We start from the raw sequence: 24,273 nt of genomic DNA on the forward strand, positions 1-24,273 counted from the left end.
TTTGACTACACTCCATGTTGGAAGTGTACTGTTAACCTTTTATCTCAATTTCAACATGTCCCTTGAATACCCAAATCTTCCAACAACCATAAAAGTCCAGATCCAACTCCAAGGTGCAGACCAAACAACTACTTATTCCAGTCGGTCAGAGTACGTGGTGTTGTTATACCAGAACTATAATAAGTTGAACTTGTTCTTTAGACCAGTAGTCGCAAGTTCGGGTTTCTAGCCGATATACTCTTATCCTTTAGATATCAAACCAATGGAAGAAAACCAATAACAGGAATAGGTTTGTGAACTTTGGAAAGAAGAACTGAAATCTTTACTGAAGGGACAATGGGTTTAGAATGAACCTGGTTAATTTCTTGAACAGTAGAGATAATCGAAATTTCATCTAACTCAGAATCATTTGTTGACTCTGTGAGAATGATCACTGTATGATCATCATATTTCGTCTGTACAGAGAAATTAGACTTAACATCTTCCTGGTCAAATAACATTGAGGATTGTTGTAGATGTTGGATGAGGCGAACAGCTTTGGCAGATTTGTTTGGACAATTTTGGGCAAAATGACCGTGTTTTTTGCAAATAAAACAACAGGTATGCTTCTTTTTTCTAAATTGTGAGGGATCTTTCTTCTTGAAGTATCTGTAAGGTTTTTTGCCTTTCTTGGAAGACCTGTAGAAAAACCTTTCTTCTTGGTTGAACAAGTGCATTTTTTGTCATCTTTACACTGGATCTTGAGATAAGGTTTTTAACAGGCTGAGGCAAAAGGCTATCTATTTTCAATGAGGTCTTTGAAGAAGTCTTTTTGTTCACACAATCTGTCAAGACATAACATAGTTAATTGGAAGATTTTTCCAAGGGAGATGTTGGCTATGTCCAGGTTGAAGGCTGTGAGCTGCTGTTGGTTGATTTGTATAATCAATTATTATCAATGCCAATATGCAAGTGAACACAACAAGTAATAAAGTGATGAGTATTCAAGATCGTCTCCACAGGGATTGATGTTACTCAAAATGCTAAAGCAATTACAACAGTGCAAATCAACTAAAGACAGAAACAAACAATTGTCAAATAATTCTATCGTAATTAATAATTGCGAGAAATGGAAATAAAACAATATTGTAATGAAATAAACTAAGTTAACTGTGTCTAACATTCAATTGAGAATATAGTAGTTGAATGATCAAACTCTCCTAATGGGGTGACTGTTGTTTTTCAAATTAGCACCAGTTGTTAAAATAAATGCTGCAGCACCGGGCAGAATAAATCAGCATCCTCAGCTATCGCATGTTGGAAGTCTCATACCTTTAAATCTATTAACAATGACCAGTTGCTCATATATTTATGGTACGACATTATATCCTTTAATCTTTCTACCCTATAAGGTGAACATCTATGTCTAGAGTGTCACAAATCTTAACTTCAAGTATTGCCCTTATGGGATTGAGGATAACCTAATCCAGAAAACTCGACTTAAGAACAAGTAATACTCTAATAATGTCCGCTAAGACATGCCATTTTGCTGCTCTATCTTAACTGAAACTGTTAAATGGGTGGTCAACCGAAATAACAGTTATATTCATAAAAACTACTAGAGTAAAATGCTACAGCAATACCATAACAACATATAAGAACAGTCAAGAACCCATTGGATTATTTGTCACTCGACTACAAGTAAATTTAGTTCATAATCTGGATGAGAAAAATAAACATAAACATATTGATCTCGGAATACATCAAATCAATTAAAGGAAGAAGATAAATATAAATTGAGCACGGTGAAAATCAAAGCCAAGTAATTTTGCACGATTCTCCAATGTTGCTGAAACAACACTATTTAATTATGATATTCTTCTTCTTCTTCGTTCCTTGTAATTATTCTAATGATAATTCCCTTGCGCCTTTCGTTGTGGTATTGCCTTCTTTTTATATTACAAATTAGGGTAAACACTAGCCCATGAGCGTGCATGCATTAAATTAAGAAATATGTGCTGACCCGCGCCTAAGTTTTCTCCCGTATTTACTTCCAGATTGCTACAGCACGGTTTGCTCTAACATTCGCAACAACATTGCATTGCTCCCGATTGTGCTTTTCTTCTTTGTGGCCATCTTCTTTCCTCCCCTTGCTCATCTAATGACTCAACATCCCCTCATGGATTAAGACTTTCCAAGAACCTACAATTATGCATCTATTTTTAGCACAAATTACTATGATTCAAGCAAAACTTATTAATACTCAACTAAAATGAATGTTTAAGCAAAATGTAATCAAAATGTAATAAAAACACCTTATTTGTGCTCTAAATGATCATGATTCAAGTCTAAAATTGATGTAATAACTCTCATTTCCTAGAAATATCACACCCCCAAACTTAAACTATTACTTGCCCTCAAGTAATGACACATACTAACATTTCCCGCAAACAAACATGCACACAACTTTAGCTCTTTTATCAAATTTGCAAGGATTCTTCCACCTTCAGATCACAATCCCAATCATGCAAAATGCCCAAAGTAAATCAGTTCTAGACTTAAGCTTCTTTCTATCCATAGTGTGTGTGTGCTTCCTTTGATTGAATTCCAGATATACTGTAACATTACCAAAGGACTGCATAAATTTCAGCAGTGATATACTTCATTCATAAATGGGATAGCATAAATTTCACATACTCAAACTATGATTATTTTAACATTGATAAACTGGGGAGTACTCAACCTCCTCACTGTAACATTTATCTTTCATGTGAATGTCAATCACTTGTAATGATGACACTCAATTACTCAAACAATGCCTAGATAGAGTTGCTGCAGCAATATCTGTGGTATAATATTATCTAGAGGTATCTTTTACTCAAGGCTGAACATGGGGCTCATGAACAGACCTGGCTACTCAATGCCTTAGACAGAGGACTTTTTTTTTAAACATATGCTACAGCATTGCTCATAACTCTACCTTTTGCACAATTCTGCATATGGGGTACATACTCAGATCTGGTTACTCAGCAACTTGAGCCATTGGAGCAGAGTTTTATTTCATAAATATCACAGTCAATCAACTTGCTTCTCCGTTCAAAATTACGATATTTTTTATTTTTCTGGCTTTGCTCTAGCAGTCTCATACAACTCAACCAAAGTCTAAGTGTTGGGATAAAATTTCACTTCTATCTATAACTATCTCTACTTGGCATTCTCATAAATACTGAGTAACACTCAATTTATCTTCATTAGGTTTTCAAATCCATACACAAATAACAGATAACAGAGCTTCACACAGCACAAATATAAACACATACATAAACACATGCATTCGAAAATAACCCCCCAAACTTGAAAGATGTTGTGTCCTCACAAGCAGACAGAACAAATGCACACAAATTAACAAATAACTTTTTTTTAGAATGAACTAGTAAGGAAAGAGTACTCCCCTATGGTGGGGACTGTAGGGCATGACGGGATGCTATCAGCGCTTCTTGGATGCACTGCGCAGCTTATCCTATGGTGAAGCTTTTGGGGAAGTAGCTGGCAATGTCTTTGTCTTTTTCGTGGTGGGGCTGGTGAGAGGAGTTGTGGCTGGGGTTGTTGTAGCAGTACCTGTAGACGTACTGCCTTTTCGTTTGCTGGATTGTCTCAGACTAGTGCGAATAAACTGGCCAGGAGTTTGTTGTGGAGGCTGTTGAGTTAATGCATCAGCTGCCTGACCTCAGCTATGATGGCAGCAATAACCATAAGTAGTTGTTTGGCTTGCTCAGGTGTAGGTATAGCTTTGGTTGCTGCAGCAGCCAGCTCAGCATCGACTTGTTCTATCTCGTCTTTAGCGGCTGGAGGTGTTGCCATTTTTACTTTTCCTTTGGCCTTTCTCTTGCCCGCAAGGACTGGAATAGACGGCTCCTCTTCAAGGTCTTCCTCTTCCTCTTCTTGAATAATGTGCTTTTTTCTGGTTTTGGGCTAGGTTGGGATGGTTGGTTCCTCACGGTCTCTCTCCGAGTTGTCTTTTTCCTCTGTAGGTGAGCTATCAGTCTCAGACTTGTTACCTTCTGCCTCAGGCTGGTCAGATAGCTCACCGTCTTTCGATTCTTCCTCTGCTTGTGGTTCGACTGCAGTATCTTTTGATGGTTCCTCTGTGGTAGTGGCCTCTGCACTAGCCTCTGCTGGAGTATCTGTGGTGGTGGTGTCAAAATTGTACTGCTGGAGCAGGGCATTAGGGAAGTTCCGGTGAGTGCGTTTCATGTACACGACAAATTGGTGTAGTTAGTTGTCCATGTGCTGGAGATAGTTCCAAAATCGATTGTTCTCCCGCTGCTGTGCTTTCGCACATTGAGTCATACTCGTGCTGAGTGCCTGGATGGTCTGTTCTAAGCTAATAGCTCATCTTGCTCCTATCACAGCAGCTGGCTCAGTAGTTGTTTCGGCACTTTCACCAGCAACTCTCTCAATGGTTCGTGCTGTAAAGGCACCATCATTCTTGACATGGTCATCTCTGGCGTCAAGACGAACACCTGAAACCAAATATTATGCTGATCAGGGCTTACCAAATTGGCGTAAAATTCTTTGACTATAGGCAACACAGGATCTCGAGGGTGGTTGCAAAACTCTAGCCATCCTCATTTTGCTACAGCATTATAAATTGTTTGCACAATTCCCGTGAGTTGGTCTGGAAATTGAAACCCTTTTTCTTCCAGAATCCTATACGGCTCTATGAATTCTTCATATTTTTCTTCGACATGGTAACTCTGGAATCGTGACAGATCTTTGAGGCAGCTTGCTATTTTCTTGTATCTCGGCATTGCTGTAGCAGTAACAAATTGAGGCTACTGTTCCTGAGAGTAAAAAGAGAAAAAGAGGTTAAGAATTAGGAGAGTTGGATTTGCGAAGGAGATGGGGAATAGTGGCGTAGAGCACTAAGCATAGTGACTCCTTTTTATAGTAGACTTTTAATTGGAGATAAATACGGTAACTAAGGATAAATGAGGGAAGAATATATAATTTTTAATTTAAAGCGCGTATCCCAAAAACATCGGCTAGTAAATTTAAGGCATTAATTTTAGAGATTTATTCGCAATTTCTATCCACATCCAAGCCTCCATCTGTCATGATTTATCTCCAATGGTAAGTGAGAGGCTCTCTCTTTCAATTTACTGTAACGGTAAAATTGGTTGCTGCAGCATCCATTCGCTTATTCTAGCAATGGTTACATACTTCACACTAAAGCCTCTGACACGTGGCTCGCCTCTGCACTCTGCCACCATAGAACCTCATTTGTCAATATGGATTTCAATTGTCACACACTTCCCACAAATTCAAATTAATTCTAATAAATAAATATATCAAACAATAGCAAAAGTAAAGAATGCAATAATTTGAAAAGATAAATTTAAATGGCTAGAATGAAAGAACAAAATTAAATAAAATGGTAAAGAGGGAGAGCTATCAACAAAAGCAAAGGAGATCACAATTGGTTTGACGTGACTATCTCCTCAATGGGCTGCCTCCCATGGAGTGCTTGATTTAAGGTCCTTCAGCCTGACCTTCTTTTATTGTTCAGTAACTGGGTTCTTTAAGGAGTAATACCTCCTTAGAACATTTTGTTGCTGGATGTATGTAATGCTTGTCGTGCTAGTGTTTGGTCCTCTCTTTATAGATTCTTGCATTTTCATATGAAAATAGCCGTAATTCATCAAGCTGACAAAGTTGAAGTTTCCTTTACTCTGCTGCAAAATGCATATCCCAATTTAATTTCTCAGTGCCCAATGTGCTTTATGCTCTAGCTCTAGTGGCGAATGACAAGCTTTGCCATAAACAATTCGGTAAGGAGACATGCCAAGTGGAGTTTTATATGTTGTTCTGTAGGCCCATAGAGAGTCATGCAAGTGTAAAGACCAATCCTTCCTCGTTGGGTTCACCACTTTTTCTAAGATCTTTTTAATTTCTCTGTTGGACACTTCAGCCTGACCATTGGATTGTGGGTGATGTGCTGTTGCTATCTTGTGTCTGACTCCATATTTCATCATTGCTGCAGCAAAGATTTTGTTGCAAAAATGTGTGCCCTCATCACTAATAATTGCTCTAGGAGTGCCAAACCTGGAAAAAACATTTTTCTAAAGAAAAGCCATCACTGTTTTAGCATCATTGGTAGGTAATGCTGCAGCTTCTACCCACTTGGAGACATAATCCACAACAACAAGGATATACAAGTTTCCAAAGGATGGTGGGAAGGGTCCCATAAAATCTATTCCCCAGACATAAAAAACTTCCACTTCTAGAATGTTAGTCAATGGCATTTCCTGTCTTTTAGTCATGTTCCCTGTCCTTTGGCACCTGTCACAACATTTAACAAATTCATAAGCATCTTTAAAAATAGTAGGCCAGTAATAACCTGATTACAGAACTTTGGCAGCTGTTCTGTGACCACCAAAATGTCCTCTATATGCGACATCATGACAAGACTCCAGTATATGGGGGAATCTCTCCTGCTGTAACACATTTTCTTATAACTTGATCTGAGCACAACTTATACAAATGGGGGTCATCCCACTGATAACTTCTAACATCATGAAGCAATTTCTTTTTCTCTTGAAACTTCAGTTCAGGTGGTAGCAACCCACTTACTAAATAGTTAGCAAAGTTTGCATACCATGGAGATTATGACTGCTACGGCATTTGTGCTTGCTGTACTACCAATAGTTGTTCATCAGGAAAAGTTTCAGTGATGTCTTTCCTGGTCAATGTGCTTGTGTGTGCATCCAGCCGTGACAGGTGATCTGCTACTTGATTCTCATTCCCCTTCCTATCTTTAATTTCCAGATCAAATTCTTGAAGCAATAAGATCCATTTAATTAATCGTGGCTTGGCATCCTTATTTGAAATTAAGTATTTGATTGCTGCATGGTCTGTATATGCAGTCACTCTAGTGCCTACTAAGTAGGCTCTGAATTTATCAAAAGTAAATACTGCTGCCAGCAACTCCTTCTCTGTAGTGGTATAATTGATTTGAGTTTGAGTGAGAGTTTTGCTTGCATAGTAGATAGAATGAAAAACTTTATCCTTTCTTTGCCCTAATACTGCTCCCAAAGAGTGATCACTAGCATCACACATCAATTCAAATGGTAAAGTCCAGTCTGGAGATATAATTACTAGAGCAGTGATCAGAGCTTTCTTTAATTCTCCAAATGCTTGAAGGCAATCTTTGTCAATGTGAAATGGTTTGTCATGCTCCAGCAATGAACACAGTGGTTTAGCTACTTTAGAAAAATCCTTAATGAATCTTTTGTAGAATCCAGCATGACCCAAAAAACTCCTAATACCCTTTACTGAAGTTGGAGGTGGCAGTTTATCGATTACCTCTATCTTGGCTTTGTCTACCTCAATACCATGCTTGGATATCTTGTGACCCAGCATTATTCCTTCTTGTACCATGAAATGGCACTTTTCCCAATTGAGTACTAAGTTGGTCATCTCACATCTTTTCAGAACTTCTTCCAAGTCGTGTAAACAATCATTGTATGTTTCTCCAAAAATTGAGAAGTCATCCATGAAAACTTCCAAAGTCTGCTCTACCATATCAGAAAATATAGACATCACGCATCTCTGAAAAGTTACTGGAGCATTGCATAACCCAAATGGCATTCTTCTGAAAGCAAATGTTCCATAGGGACAAGTAAATGTAGTATTCTCTTGATCTTCTGGAGCTATAGCAATCTGGTTGTAGCTTGAGTACCCATTTAAGAAACAATAGTACTGTTTTCCAACAAGTCTGTCCAATATCTGATCTATGAATGGAAGTGGGAAATGGTCTTTCCTTGTGGCTTTGTTGAGCTTCCTGTAATCCATACATACTCTCCATCCAGTTACTGTCCTTGTAGGAATAAGTTCATTCTTCTCATTGGCCATTACTGTTATCCCTTATTTCTTTGGAACACATTGAACTGGGCTTACTCATGAACTGTCTGATATTGGGTATATGATTCCATCATCCAACCATTTGATGATTTCTTTTTTCACCACTTTTTTCATAATAGGGTTCAGCCTTCTCTGGTGCTCCACCGACTTGCTGGAACAATCTTCTAATAGGATTTTATGCATGCATATTGATGGGCTTATCCCCTTTATATCTGCCATGGTCCATCCAATTGCTCTTTTGTATTTTCCAAGCAAATCTACTAGACTCTGTTCTTGACCTGCATCCAAAGTAGAAGAAATGATTACAAAGAGTGTGTTGTTTTGACTAAGATAAACATACTTCAAATGTGAAGGTAACAATTTTAATTGAAAACTAGGAGGTGATTCAATAGATGGTAAATTTGTTTTTACTTCCCTTTCTGTAAGATTCAGGTGTTCAATGAACTTGTTGTGCCTATCAAATTGTTGTTTGTCCATCAATCTGTCTGGATTGCTGCAACATCTTCCTCTTCGACATCCTCAAAGGTGGTGACTTTGTCAAGTGTATTACTGCAGCATCTGTCCATTCTGTCTGCTATAACAAAATCCACTACACTTAGGAAATTGTAATCTTCTACTTCATCAGGGTTCCTCATAGCCTCTAGTACATTGAATGTGACTTGCTGATCATTCACTCTCATGGTAAGCTCTCATTTCTGCACATTTATCAGAGTCTTTTCAGTTGCTAGAAAAGGTCTTCCAAGTATAATGGGCACTTCTTTACCAGATTCAAAATCCAATACAATGAAATCCACTGGAAAGATGAATTTGTCAACCTTCACTAGTACATCCTCTATCTTTCCTTCAGAGTATGCATGAGATCTCTCAGCTAATTGCAGAGTGACTGTTGTTGGTCTGCACTCTCCTACTCCCAGCTGCTTAAATACAAATAACGGCATTAAATTAATACTAGCTCCCAAGTCATAAAGTGCTCTGCCAGCATACCTAGTCCCTATGGAGCAGGGTATTGTAAAACTCCCTGGATCTTTTAATTTTGTGAGAATTTTACTTTGGAGCATATGACTGCTTTTCTGTGTTAAAGCAACAGTTTCAAACTCTCTCAGCCTTCTTTTTTGTGCCAAGATATCTTTTAAAAATTTCACATAATTTGGCATTTGCTCCAAAGCTTCCACAAAAGGTATATTTCTGTGCAATTGCTTCAGTACTTCCAAAAATTTACTGAACTGATTGTCTTATTTTTGCTTCTAGAACCTTTGTGGGAAAGGTGGTGGATGTCTAAACTGCTGGGTAGCTTAAGGAGATATCAAACTCTGTTTGTTTGGTTTGGTGCAGGTTGTGACTACTGGTGTTGCAACTTCTTTTTCAGCATGTTCTGGTTGAACTTCCTCTGCAGTTGCTGTAGCTTGGCCCATGTAACCAGTGTCTTGAAGAGGAGGTTGTTGTAACATGCTTCCATTTTGAGATAATTTTTGTGCTGAATTGAATTCCCTCCCATTTTTGGTTACATCAACTGGGATATCAACATTCTTTCCAGACCTCAAATTAATTACTTTGCAGTGTTCTTTGCCCTCCCTTCTAGCGTCTTCTGTGTTGCTAGGTAGGCTTCCTTGAGTTCTACTGCTCATTGCAGTGGCTAGTTGTCCCATTTGGTTTTCCAGGTTTCTCAATGATACAGCTTGACTCTGCACAATTGCTTCATTCTTTGCAATGTACTCTTTAATCAGTGCTTCCAGTGAAGTGATTGGATCATGACTGTTATGCTTTTGCCCTTGACTTTGCTGATGAAAACTAGGTGGTCATGTGTTTCTATTTTGTCTATTTGATGCTGGAGCATTTCGATTTTGACTGCTCCATGCAAAATTTGGGTATTGCTTCCAGCCAGGATTGTAAGTATTTAAATATGGGTTGTTCTGAGGTTGTCGATTGAAATTACCCACATAGTTTACTGAAGCTGGATTTCCAGGACAATTATCAAAGTCATGCTCTTCACCACAGTATACATAAGAAAGTTCAACAACTTGCTTTACTGTTGCTGGAGTAGATGTCAAGGCCTTTACCATGTTAGTCAATGAGGTTACTTTGCTGATAAGGCTGTAATTGCATCAATGTTATGTACCCCTGCTGATCCTCTTGCTGCTGGTTGCCTGGCTGAAGGCCACTGGTAATTATTATTGGCAATTCTTTCCAGAATTTCGTAAGCTGCAGTGTAAGATTTGGATAACAGAGCTCCATTTGTTGAAGCATCCACCATTAACCTTGTACTTGGATTCAACCCATTGTAGAAAGTTTCCAATTGAATGCAACAAGGAATACCATGATGAGGACACCTTCCGAGCAATTCCTTGAATCTTTCCCAAGCCTCGTACAAACTTTCATCTTCCAGTTGATGGAAGGAAGTAATCTCATTCCATAACTTTGTATTTTTTGTTGGTGGGAAATATTTCATTAGGAATTTATTAGCCAATTCATTCAATGTAGTGTTGGAATCAGATGGTAATGAATTTAACCATGCTCTTGCTCGATCTCTTAAGGAATAAGGAAAGAGCCTCAGCTTTGAGGCATATTGTGTTGCTTCAGTAATCTTGAAAGCATCACTTACTTCCAAGAACAATTTAAGATGGAGATGAGGATCTTCATTTGGCAATATATTGAATTGCCCAACTGTTTGCAACATTTGAAACATCACTGACTTTAACTCAAAATTTGCAGCGTCTACTTCAGGTCTGATGATGCCCGGATGTACAACTTGAGGAGTTAGCACAGTATAATCTCTTATAGCTCAGTCTCTGTCATCAGCCATGTAAATAATATTGTTATTGCCTGGCTGCCTCCCGTTAGCATGTTCATTATGTTCTTCTTGAATGTTGACTGGTTGTAAGGGCTCGTGAGGATTCAAATTCCTTGCATCCTGTAAATTATTCATGCTTGAAGTAATTTCTGAATTCCTTTGTTCTCTTCGCAATCTCCTGACAGTCCTTTCAATCTCAGGATCGAATTGGAATACCACAGATCTGTCTTTGCGCATGCATGTACTGATCTGCCAATGAATAGAATAAATCAAATCAAATTTGGCACTATCAAATTACTTCACACTTCAAAAATAAACAATCAATCCCCGGCAATGACGCCAAAAACTTGTTGGTTGATTTGTATAATCAATTATTATCAATGCCAATATGCAAGTGAACACAACAAGTAATAAAGTGATGAGTATTCAAGATCGTCTCCACAAGGATTGATGTTACTCAAAATGCTAAAGCAATCACAACAGTGCAAATCAACTAAAGACCGAAACAAACAATTGTCAAATAATTCTATCGTAATTAATAATTGCGAGAGATGGAAATAAAACAATACTGTAATGAAATAAACTAAGTTAACTGTGTCTAACATTCAATTGAGAATATAGTAGTTGAATGATCAAACTCTTCTAATGGGGTGACTGTTGTTTTTCAAATTAGCACCAGTTGTTAAAATAAATGCTGCAACACCGGGCAGAATAAATCAGCATCCTCAGCTATCGCATATTGGAAGTCTCATACCTTTAAATCTATTAACAATGACCAGTTGCTCATATATTTATGGTACGACATTATATCCTTTAATCTTTCTACCCTATAAGGTGAACATCTATGTCTAGAGTGTCACAAATCTTAACTTCAAGTATTGCCCTTATGGGATTGAGGATAACCTAATCCAGAAAACTCGACTTAAGAACAAGTAATACTCTAATAATGTCTGCTAAGACATGCCCTTTTGCTGCTCTATCTTAACTGAAACTATTAAATGGGTGGTCAACCGAAATAACAGTTATATTCATAAAAACTACTAGAGTAAAATGCTACAACAATACCATAACAACATATAAGAACAGTCAAGAACCCATTGGATTATTTGTTACTCAACTACAAGTAAATTTAGTTCATAATCTGGATGAGAAAAATAAACATAAACATATTGATCTCGGAATACATCAAATCAATTAAAGGAAGAAGATAAATATAAATTGAGCACGGTGAAAATCAAAGCCAAGTAATTCTGCACGATTCTCCAATATTGCTGAAACAACACTCTTTAATTCTGATCTTCTTCTTCTTCTTCGTTTCTTGTAATTATTCTAATGATAATTCCCTTGCCACCTTTCGTTGTAGTATTGCCTCCTTTTTATATTGCAAATTAGGGTAAACACAAGTCCATGAGCGTGCATACGTTAAATTAGGAAGCATGTGCTGACCCGTGCCTAAGTTTTCTCCCGTATTTACTTCCAGATTGCTACAACACGGGTTGCTCTAACATTCGTAACAACATTGCATTGCTCCCGATTGTGCTTTTCTTCTTTTGTGGCCGTCTTCTTTCCTCCTCTTACTCATCTAATGACTCAATATCCTCTCATGAATTAAGACTTTCCAAGAACCTACAATTATGCATCTATTTTTAGCACAAATTACTATGATTCAAGCAAAACTTATTAATACTTAACTAAAATGAATGTTTAAGCAAAATGTAATAAAAACACCTTATTTGTTCTCTAAATGATCTTGATTCAAGTTTAGAATTGATGTAATAACTCTCATTTCCTAGATTTATCAGCTACCTCTGGAGTTCTAGCTAAAGTTCTGGAGGAAGTGAAGTAATGAAAACATGCTTTAAAGTTGGATCATTGAATCCATTCAACTTGTAGTAGAGCATGGTCATTCTTTTGTAATGCATCTCCAGATGGTTGTAGTGATGGAATTTATCAACTAATTCATTCTATGTAGTGATGTAATCAAATGGTAACGAATTTAATCATGCTCTTGCTCGATCTCTTAAGGAATAAGGAAAGAGCCTCAGCCTTAAGGCATCTTGTATTGCTCCAGCAGTCTTGAAAGCATCACTTACTTCCAAGAATAATTTAAGATGGAGATGAGGATTTTCATTTGGCAATCCATTAAATTGACCAACTGTTTGCAACATTTGAAACATCACTGGCTTTAACTTAAAATTTACAATTTCTACTTCGGGTCTGATGATGCCAGGGTGTACAACTTGAGGAGTTAACACAGCATAATCTCTTATAGCTCTGTCTCTGTCATCAGCCATGTAAATAATATTGTTGTTGCATGGCTGTCTCCCGTTAGCATGTTCATTCTGCTCTTCTTGAATGTTGACTGGTTGTAAGGGCCCGTGAGGATTTAAATTTCCTGCATCTTGCAAATTATTCATGCTTGAAGTAATTTGTAAATTCATTTCTTCTCTTCGCAGTCTCCTGACAGTCCTTTCAATCTCAGAATCGAATTGGAATACCATAGATCTGTCTTTGCGCATGCATGTAATGATCTGCCAATCAATAGAATGAATCAAATCAAATTTGGCGCTATCAAGATTTACTTCACACTTCGAAAATAAACAATCAATCCCCGGCAACGGCGCCAAAAACTTGTTGGTTGATTTTTATAACCAATTACTACCAATGCCAATGTGCAAGTACACACAACAAGTAATAAAGTGATGAGTATTCAAGATCGTCTCCACAGGGATTGATGTTATTCGAAATGCTAAAGCAATCACAATAGTGCAAATCAGCTTACGACCGAAACAAACAATTGTCAAGTAATGTTATCATAATTAATGATTGCAAGAGATTTAAATAAAATAATACTGTAATGAAATAAATTAGGTTAAATGTGTCTAAGGTTCAATTGAGATTATAACAGTTGAATGATCAAACTCTCCTAATGGGGTGACTGTTGTTTATCAAGTTAGTACGAGTTGTTACAATAAGTGCTGCAGCGCCGGGTAGAATAAATCTGCATCCTCATCTATCGCATGTTAGAAGTCTCATACCTTTAAATCTATTAACAATGACCAATTGCTAATATATTCATGGTACGATATTATAACCTTTAATCTCTCCACCCTACAAGGTGAACACATATATCTAGTGTGTCACGAATCTTAACTTCAAATATTGCCTTTATGGGATTCAAGACAACTTAATCCAGGAAACTCAACGTAAGATCAAGTAATACTTTAATAATATCCGCTAAGACATGCCATTTTGCTGCTCTATCTTAACTGGAACTATTAAATGGGTGGTCAACCGAAATAACAGTTATATTCATAAAAGAACTACTAGAGTAAAATGCTACATCAATACTATAAAATATATAAGAACAGTCAAGAACCCATTGGATTATTTGTCACTCAACTACAAGTAAATTTAGTTCATATTCTGAAAGGAAAAAATAAACATAAATATATTAATCTCGGAATACATCAAAACAATTAAAGGACGAAGATAAATATAAGTTGAGCACGGTGAAAGACAAATCCAAATAATTATGCACGATTTTCCAATATTGCCGCAACAACACTCTTCAATTCTGATCTTCTTCTTCATTCCTTTGTAATTATTCTAATGATAATTCCTTGTCGCCTTTCTATGTGGTGCACGCCTCCCTTTTATATTGCAAATTAGGGCAAACAAAAGTCCATGAGCGTGCATGCCGTAAATTAGGAAACATGCGCTGACCCGCGCCTAAGTTTTCTCCCGCATTGTTCCCAGATTGGTACAGTACGGGTTGCTCTAACATCCACAACAGCGCTGCATTATTCCCAATTGTGCTTTTCTTCTTTTGTGGCCATATTCTTTCCTCCTCTTGCTCATCTAACGTCTCAGCATCCCCTTATAAATTAAGACTTTCTGTGAACCTACAATTATGCACCTGTTTTTAGCATAAATTACTTTGATTCAAGCAAAACTTACTAAGACTCAAGTAAAATGACTGTTTATGCAAATTGTAATAAAAATATGGTAAAAATACCTTATTTGTTCTCTAAGTGATCTTGATTCAAGTCTAGAATTGATGTAATAACTCTTATTTCCTAGAGTTATCAACGCTCTTAGTTTAATAACTCAAGTATTTTCTTCATTACCTAGAAGAAGAAGAGAGACTTAGGAAGCCATAGAAGTTTAAGAAAAACTTAGAAATATTATTGATGGCAATCTGAATTTTACAAGGATGAAAGAGCTCTTAAATAGAGCTGGAAAGCTAAAATAAAGATAAAGATAAAGATAAGACAGGACCCTTATTTTTTCTTTAAGCATAAAGCAAAAGCAAACCATAATTAAAGCAAAAGCAAACCATAATTAAAGCAAAAGCAAAAGCATAAAAGCTAAAACACACTTTAGACAAGGTAGGACCCATGTCTTTTATTGAAAGCAGGAAAAGCTGAGATTCCCAGATGACTGATAACTCTAGGAAATGAGAGTTATTACATCAATTCTAGACTTGAATCAAGGTCACTTAGAGAACAAATAAGGTGTTTTTATTGCATTTTGATTACTTTTTGCACAAACATTCATTTTAGTTGAGTCTTAATAAGTTTTGCTTGAATCATAGTAATTTATGCTAAAAACAGGTTTTAAATTGTAGGTTTTACATTCATGAGAGGATGTTGAGGCATTAGAAGAGCAAGATGAGGAAGGAAGATGGCCACAAAAGAAGTAAAGCACAATCGAGAATAAGGCAGTGTTGTAGCAGCTGTTAGAGCAACCAGTGCTGTAGCAATTTGGGAGCAATGCGGGAGAAAACTTAGGCGCGGGCCAGCCATAAAATCGCGATGTGCATGGTTCCTATTTAAACACATGTACGCTCATGGACTTTGGTTTAACCTAATTTGCAATATAAAAAGGAGAAGTGCACCACATAGAGAGGCGGCAAGGAAATTATCATTAGAACAATTAAAAGGAACGAAGAAGAAGAAGATCAGAATTGAAGAGTGTTGTTTCGGCAACATTAGAGAATCGTGTAGAATTACTTGGCTTTGATTTTCATCGTGCTCAACTTATATTTATCTTCTTTCTTTAATTGATTTGATGTATTCTGAGACCAATATGTTTATGTTTATTTCTCTAATTCAGAATATGAACTAAATTTACTTGTAGTTAAGTGATAAATAATCAAATGGGTTCTTGACTGTACTTATATATTGTTATAGTATTGTTGTAGCATTTTACTCTAGTAGTTCTTTTATGAATATAACTGTTATTTCGGTTGACCACCCATCTAATAGTTTCAGTTAAGATAGAGCAGTAAAAGGGCATGTTTTAACGGATATTACTAGAGTACTACTTGATCTTAAGTTGAGTTTCCTGGATTAAGTTATCTTGAATCCCATAAGGGCAATACTTGACGTTAGGATTTGTGACACACTAGACATATTGTGAATCCCATATTGTTCACCTTGTAGGGTGGAGAGATTAAAGTTATAATGTCGTACTATAAATATAGAAGCAAGTGGTCATTGTTAGTAGATTTAAAGGTATGAGATTTCCAACATGCGATAGCTGAGGATGTCGATTTATTATGCCCGGTGCTGCAGCACTTATTCTAACAACTGGTGCTAATTTGGTAAACAGCAGTCACCCCATTAGGAGAGTTTAATCATTCAACTACTATACTCTCAATTGAATCTTAGATACATTTAACTTAGTTTATTTCGTTACGGTATTATTTTATTTAATTCTTTCACAGCCTTCGATTACTTTGGAAATTACTTTACAATTGTTTGCGTCGGCCCTAAGTTGAATTGCACTATTGTGATTGCTTTAACATTTTGATAACATCAATCCCTGTGGAGACGATCTTGAATACTTATTACTTTATTACTTGTTGTGTATACTTGCACATTGGCATTGGTAGTTATTGCTTATAAAATTTACCAACAAATTTTTGGCGCCGTTGCCGGGGATTGATTGTTTATTTTTGAAGTGTGAAGTAAATTGTGATAGCGCCAAATTTGACTTGAGTCTTTCTATTGATTGGCAGATCAGTACATGCATGCGCAAGGATAGATTTGTGATATTCCAATTCAATCCTGAGATTGAAAGGACTGTCAGGAGATTGCGAAGAGAACAAAGAAATTCAAAGATTGTTTCAAGCATGAATAATTTGCAGGATGAGAGAAATTTGAACCCTCACAGGCCCTTACAACCGGTCAACATTCAAGAAGAACAGAATAAACATGCTAACGGGAGACAGTCAGGCAACAACAATATTATTTACATGGCTGATGACAGAGACAGAGCCATAAGAGATTATGCTGTGCTAACTCCTCAAGTTGTACATCCTGGCATCATCAGACCTGAAGTGCAAATTTTGAGTTAAAGCCAGTGATGTTTCAAATGTTGCAAACAGTTGGGCAATTCAACAGATTGCCAAATGAAGATCTTCATCTCCATCTTAAATTGTTCTTGGAAGTAAGTGATGCTTTCAAGATTGCTGGAGCAATACATGATGCCTTAAGGTTGAGGCTCTTTCCTTATTCCTTAAGAGATCGAGCAAGAGCATGGTTAAATTCGTTACCATCTGATTCTATCACTACATGGAATGAATTGGCTGATAAATTCCTACTGAAATATTTTCCACCTACAAAAAATGCAAAGTTGCGGAATGAGATTACATCCTTCCATCAACTAGAAGATGAAAGTTTGTACGAGACTTAGGAAAGATTCAAGGAATTGCTCAGAAGGTGTCCTCATCATGGTATTCCTTGTTGCATACAATTGGAAACTTTCTACAATGGGTTGAATCCAAGTACAAGGTTAATGGTGGATGCTTCAGCAAATGGAGCTATGTTATCCAAATTTTACACTGAAGCTTATGAAATTCTAGAAAGAATTGCCAATAATAATTACCAGTGGCCTTCAGCCACGCAACCAGTAGTAAGAGGATCAGTAGGGGTACATAATATAGATGCAATCACAGCCTTATTAGCACAGGTTACTTCATTGACTAATATGGTAAAAGCCATGACATCTGCTCCAGCAACAGTAAAGCAAGTTACTGAACTCTCTTGTGTATATTATGGTGAAGAACATGACTTTGATAGTTGTCCTGGGAATCCAGCTTCAGTAAACTATGTGGGTAATTTCAATCAACAACCTCAGAACAACCTATATTCAAATACTTACAACCTTGGCTGGAAACAACACCCAAATTTCTCATAGAGCAGTTATAATCGAAATGCTCCAGCATTAAGTGGATAGAATAGAAACGGACAGCCACCTGGTTTTCATCAGCAGAATCAAGGGCAAAAGCATATCAGTCAGGATCCAATTACTTCCTTGGAAACACTAATTAAGGAGTATATTGCAAAGAATGAAGCAATTGTGCAGAGTCAAGTTGTATCCTTGAGAAACCTGGAGAATCAAATGGGACAACTAGCTACAGCAATGAGCAGCAGAACTCAAGGAAGCCTACCGACCAACACAGAAGACCCTAGGAGAGAGAGGAAAGAACACTGCAAAGTAATTAGTTTGAGATCTGGAAAGAATGTTGATATCCCAACTGAGGTGACCAAAATTGGGATAGAATGCAATTCAGCACAAAAACCAACTAAAAAAGGAAGCCTGTTACAGTAAATTCCCCATCAAGATACTGATTACATGGGCCATGCTACAGCAAATGCAGAAGCAATTCAACCAGAACATGCTGAAAAAAACAAAGTTTGGTACCAACCTAAACAAACAAAGTTTGGTACGTCCTGAATCTAACCAGCAGTTTAAACATCCACCACCTTTCCCACAAAGGCTCTATAACCAAAAACAGGACAAGCAGTTCAGCAAATTCCTGGAAGTGCTAAAGCAACTACATATAAACATACATTTTGTGGAAGCTTTGGAGCAAATGCCAAATTATGTGAAATTTCTAAAGAACATCTTGGCAAGAAAAAGAAGGCTGGGAGAGTTTGAAAATGTTGCTTTAACACAGGAAATCAATCATATGCTCCAAAATAAGATTCTAGCAAAAGTGAAAGATCCAGGGAGTTTCACAATACTATGCTCTATAGGAACTAGGTATGCTGGCAAAGCACTCTGTGACCTGGGAGCTAGCATTAATTTGATGCCATTATCTGTATTTAAGCAGCTTGGAGTAGGGGAATGCAGACCAACAATAATCACTCTACAATTGGCTGACAGATCCCATGCATACCCTGAAGGAAAAAAAGAGGATGTACTGGTGAAGGTTGATAAATTCATCTTTCCAGTAGATTATATTGTACTGGATTTTGAAGCTGATAAAGAGGTACCCATTATACTTGGAAGACCTTTTCTAGCAACTGGAAAGACTCTGATAGATGTGCAGAAAGGAGAGCTCACCATGAGAGTGAATGACCAGCAAGTCACATTTAATGCACTAGAGGCTAAGAGAAACCCTGATGAAGTAGAAGACTGTAATTTCCTGAGTGTAGTAGATTTTGTTGTAGCAGACAGAATGGATAGATGCTGCAGTAAGGCATTTGACAAAGTCAATACCTTTGATGATGTAGAAGAGGAAGATGTTGCAGCAATTCAGACAGATTGGATGGAAGAAAAGTAATCTAATAGGCACACCAGGTTTATTGAACATCTGAATCTTTTAGACAATGAAGTAAAAATAACTTTACAATCTATTGAATCACCTCTTAGTCTTGAATTAAAATTGTTACCTTTACATTTAAAATATGCTTATCTTGGTCAAAATAACACACTCCCTGTAATCATCTCTTCTACTTTGGATGTAGGTCAAGAACAGAGTTTAGTAGATTTGCTTGGAAAATACAGAAGAACAATTGGATGGACCATGGCAGATTCAGTTGAGCACCAAAGAAGGTTGAACCCTATCATGAAAGAAGTAGTGAAGAAGGAAATCATCAAATGGTTGGATGCTGGAATCATATACCCAATATCAGACAGTTCGTGGGTGAGCCCAGTGCAATGTGTTCCAAAGAAGAGAAGGATAATAGTAATATCTAATGAGAATAATGAACTTATTCCTACAAGGACAGTAACTGGATGAAGAGTATGTATGGATTACAGGAAGCTAAATAAAGCCACAAGGAAAGACCATTTCCCACTTTCATTCATAGATCAAATGTTGGACAGACTTACTGGAAAATAGTATTATTGTTTCTTAAATAAGTATTCAGGCTACAACCAGATTGCTATAGCTCCAGAAGATCCGGAGAAGACAACATTTACTTGTCCTTATGGAACATTTGCCTTCAGAAGAATGCCCTTTGGGTTATGCAATGCTCCAACAACTTTTCAGAGATGCATGATGTCCATATTTTCTGCAATGGTAGCGCAGACTTTAGAAGTTTTCATGGATGACTTCTCAGTGTTTGGAGAAACATACAATGATGGTTTTCACAACTTAAAAGAAGTTCTTAAAAGATGTGAGATGACCAACTTAGTACTCAATTGGAAAAAATGCCATTTCATGGTGTAAGAAGGAATAGTATTGGGTCATAAGGTATCCAAGGATGGCATTGAGGTAGACAAAGCAAAGATAGAAGGAATAGATAAACTGCCACCTCCAACTTCAGTACAGGGTATTAGGAGTTTTTTAGGTCATGCTGGATTTTATAGAAGATTCATTACGGATTTTTCCAAGGTGGCTAAACCATTATGCTCATTGCTGGAACATGATAAACCCTTTTACTTTGACAAAGAGTGTCATCAAGCATTTGGAGAATTAAAAAAAGCTCTGATCACTGCTCCAGTAATCATATCTCCAGACTGGACTTTACCATTTGAATTGATGTGTGATGCTAGTGACCATTCTGTGGGAGCAGTATTAGGTCAAAGAAGGGATAAGGTTTTTCACTCCATCTACTATGCAAGCAAAACTCTTACTCAAACTCAAATCAATTACACCACTCTAGAGAAAGAATTGCTAGCAGTAGTATTTGCTTTTGACAAATTCAGAGCCTACTTGGTGGGCACTAGAGTTACTGTATATACAGACCATGTAGCCATCAAATACTTAATTTCAAAGAAAGATGCCAAGCCAAGATTAATCAGCTGGATCTTATTGCTACAAGAATTTGATTTGGAAATTAAAAATAGAAAAGGGACTGAGAATCAAGTAGCAGATCACCTGTCAAGATTGGAAGCAGACACAAGCACATTGACAAGGAAAAACATCATTGAAACTTTTCATGATGAATAGCTGTTGGTGGTACAGCAAGCACAGATGCTGTAGCAGTCCGAATCTCCATGGTATGCAGATTTTGCTAACTATTTAGTAAGTGGATTGTTACCACCCGAGCTGAAGTTTCAAGAGAAAAAAAAAATTTCTTCCTAATGTTAGAAGCTACCAATGGGATGACCCACATTTATATAAGTTGTGCCCAGACCAAGTAATACGAAGATGTGCTGCAGAAGGAGAGATTCCCTATATTCTAGAGTCATATCATGCTGCAGAATATGGAAGACATTTTGGTGGTCACAGAACAGCTGTTAAAGCATTGCAATCAGGTTATTACTGGCCAACTATTTTTAATGATGCTTATGAGTTTGTTAAATGTTGTGACAGGTGTCAAAGGACAGGGAACATAACTAGCAGACATGAAATGCCATTGACCAATATACTGGAAGTGGAAGTTTTTGATGTCTGGGGAATAGATTTTATGGGACCTTTTCCCCATCCTTTAGGGACTTATATATCCTTGTGCTGTGGATTATGTCTCCAAGTGGGTAGAAGTTGCAGCATTACCTACCAATGATGCTAAAATAGTGGTGGTTTTTCTTCAGAAAAATCTTTTTTCCAGACTTGGCACTCTTAGAGCAATTATTAGTGACGAGGGTACACATTTTTGTAACAAAGTCTTTGCTACAGCAATGGTAAAATATGGAGTCAGACACAAGGTAGCTACAACATATCACCTTCAATCTAATGGTCAGGCTGAAGTATCCAACAGAGAAATTAAAAAGATCTTAGAAAAAGTGGTGAACCCAACAAGGAAGGATTGGTCTTTACACTTACATGATTCTCTATGGGCCTACAGAACAGCATACAAAACTCCACTCGGCATGTCCCTTTACCGAATTATTTTTAGAAAGGCTTGTCATTTGCCACTAGAGCTAGAGCATAAAGCACATTGGGCATTGAAGAAACTAAACTTGGATATTTATGCTGCAGCAGAGCACAAAAAGCTTCAGCTTTGTGAGCTTGATGAATTACGGCTATTTTCATATGAAAATGCAAGAATTTATAAAGAGAGGACAAAACATTGGCACGACAAGCATATTCAACACAGACAATTTAGCCTTGGACAATTAGTATTGCTCCACAACACAAGACTAAGATTATTTCCGGGAAAGCTCAAGTCACGATGGTCTGGCCCGTTTAAGCTGCTCAAATTTTATCCTCATGGAGCTGTTGATCTTTTAGATGAACAAACAGGTCAAGAATTCAAGGTTAATGGACACAGGGTTAAGCACTACATACATCCAGCAGCAGATTGTTCAAGGAAGGTGTTACTCCTTAAAGAACCCAGTTATTGAGCAATGAAAGAAGATCAGGCTGAGGGACCTTAAATCAAGCGCTCCATGGGAGGCAACCCATTGGGGAGACAGCCACTTCAAACCAATTTTGATATCCTTTGGTTTTGTAGACAGCTCTCCCTCTTTACCATCTTATTTAATTTAATTTTTTCTATGTTAGCTATTTACTTTTATCCTTTTACATTATTGCATTTTTTTTCACTTTAATTTGATCTATCTATTTCTTTAGAATTAATTTTTAGTTTGAAGTAAGTGGGACAATTGAATTCCATATTGACAAGTGAGAGTGTATGATGGCAGAATGCAGAGGTGAGCCACGTGTCAGAAGCTTTAGTGTGGAGTATGTATCCGTTGTTAGAACAAGCGAATGGGTGCTGCAACAACTAATTCTACCGTTACAGTAAATTAAAAGCTGGAGCCTTTCACTTACCATTGGAGATAAAATCGTGACAGATGGATGCATGAATATGGATAGAAATTTATGAAAACAAATCTCTGAAATTAAAGCTTTAATTTCACTGGCTGATAATTTTGGGGATATGCACATTTAATTCAAATATTTTATTCCCTCAATTATCTCTAGTTACCGTATTTATCTTCAAATTTAAGTCCATTATCAAAAGGAGTCACTGTGATTAGTGCTCTACGCCACTCTTCCCCATCTCCTTTGCAAGTACAACTCTCCTAATTCTTACCTTCTCCTTCTCATTTTACTCTCAGGCATATTAGCTTCAATTTGTTATTGCTACAGCAATGCCGAGGTATAAGAAAACAGCCAGCCATCTCAAAGATCCGTCATGTTTCTAGAGCTACCATGCCGAAGAAAAATATGAAGAATTCGTAAAGCCGCGTAAGATTCTGGAAGAGAAAGGGTTTCAATTTCCAGAACAACTCACTGGAATTGTACAAACAATTCATAATGCTGCAACAAAACGAGGATGGTTAGAGTTTTACAATCACCCTCGTGATCCTGTGCTTCAACTAGTCAAAGAATTTTACGCCAATTTGGTAAGCCCTAATCAGCACAACATTTGGGAGCAAGACAAGCTATTGGCTTAGAACAGACCATCCAGGCACTCAGCACCAATATCAATCAATGTGTGGAAGCTCAGCAGAGGGAAAATGGTCGGTTTTGGAGTTATCTACAGCACCTGGATAACCAACTACACCAATTCCCTCAGTACATGAAACGCACTCACCAGAACTTCCCTGAGTCACTACTCCAGCAGTACAATTTTGACACCAACGTGACAAGTGCTCCAGCAGCAGCCAGTGAAGAAGCCACTGTTACAGATGAACCAGCAGAAGAAGCTGCCACTGAACCACAAGCAGAAGTCGACTTAGAAGATGCTGACTTATCTCACCCATCTGAGGACGAAGGTGACAAGTCTGAAACTGATAGCTCACCCTCAGAGGAAGATGACAATTCAGAGAAAGAAAGTGAAGAACCAACCATTCCAGCCCAGCCCAAAACTAAAAAAAAAAACACATTATTCAAGAAGAAGAGGAAGAAGACCCTGAAGAGGAACTATTTATTCCAGTCATTGCGAGCAAGGGAAAGGACAAGGGTAAAGAAAAAATGGCAACACCTCCAGACTCTACAGATGACATGGAGCAAGTTGATGTCGAGCTAGCTGCTGCAGCAGCCAAAGTTATGCCTACACTTGAGCAAGCCAAGCAACTACTGGCGATCATTGCGGCCATCACAGCTGAGGGCCAGGCAGCTGATATATCCACTCCACTTCCTCCCCAGCAAACTCCTAACCAGCCTGTTCGCACCAGCCCGTGACAGTCCAACAAAAGAAAAGGCAGCACTTCTAAAGGCCCTGCTACAGCAACCCCATCCCGCAACTCCTCTCACCAGCCCCGCGACGAAAAAGACAAAGACATTACGCGTACATCCAAGAAGCGTTGATAGCATCCCGTCATGTGCTGCAATCCCCACCACAGGGGAGTATTCTGTCCTTACTAGTCATTTCTAAAAAAAAAATTCTGTTTGTCAATTTGTGTGGTATTTTCTAAAGGTCTTTCATATCCTTGTTCAGTTGTGTGCT

The 24,273-nt window shown here is 37.6% G+C and overlaps 1 protein-coding gene and 2 non-coding genes across 3 annotated transcripts; 2 read left to right on the forward strand and 1 right to left on the reverse strand.

Moving 5' to 3' along the window:
• Window positions 1-10,211: 10,211 nt before the first annotated feature.
• LOC112496359 (small nucleolar RNA R71) lies at window positions 10,212-10,319 on the forward strand. The gene has a single exon (XR_003062894.2). It is a non-coding gene; the product is annotated as a small nucleolar RNA R71 (small nucleolar RNA).
• Window positions 10,320-17,329: 7,010 nt separating this feature from the next.
• On the reverse strand, window positions 17,330-17,436 carry LOC112496174 (small nucleolar RNA R71). Its single transcript, XR_003062661.2, has one exon. It is a non-coding gene; the product is annotated as a small nucleolar RNA R71 (small nucleolar RNA).
• Window positions 17,437-21,553: 4,117 nt separating this feature from the next.
• Window positions 21,554-22,219, forward strand: LOC127899336 (uncharacterized). Its single transcript, XM_052432693.1, has one exon. The coding sequence runs from the start codon at window positions 21,554-21,556 to the stop codon at window positions 22,217-22,219; it is 666 nt and encodes a 221-aa protein (XP_052288653.1).
• The last annotated feature ends 2,054 nt before the right edge of the window (window positions 22,220-24,273 follow it).

Source organism: Citrus sinensis, chromosome 8 (genome assembly GCF_022201045.2).
Source record: "Citrus sinensis cultivar Valencia sweet orange chromosome 8, DVS_A1.0, whole genome shotgun sequence".
NCBI lineage: Eukaryota > Viridiplantae > Streptophyta > Magnoliopsida > Sapindales > Rutaceae > Citrus > Citrus sinensis.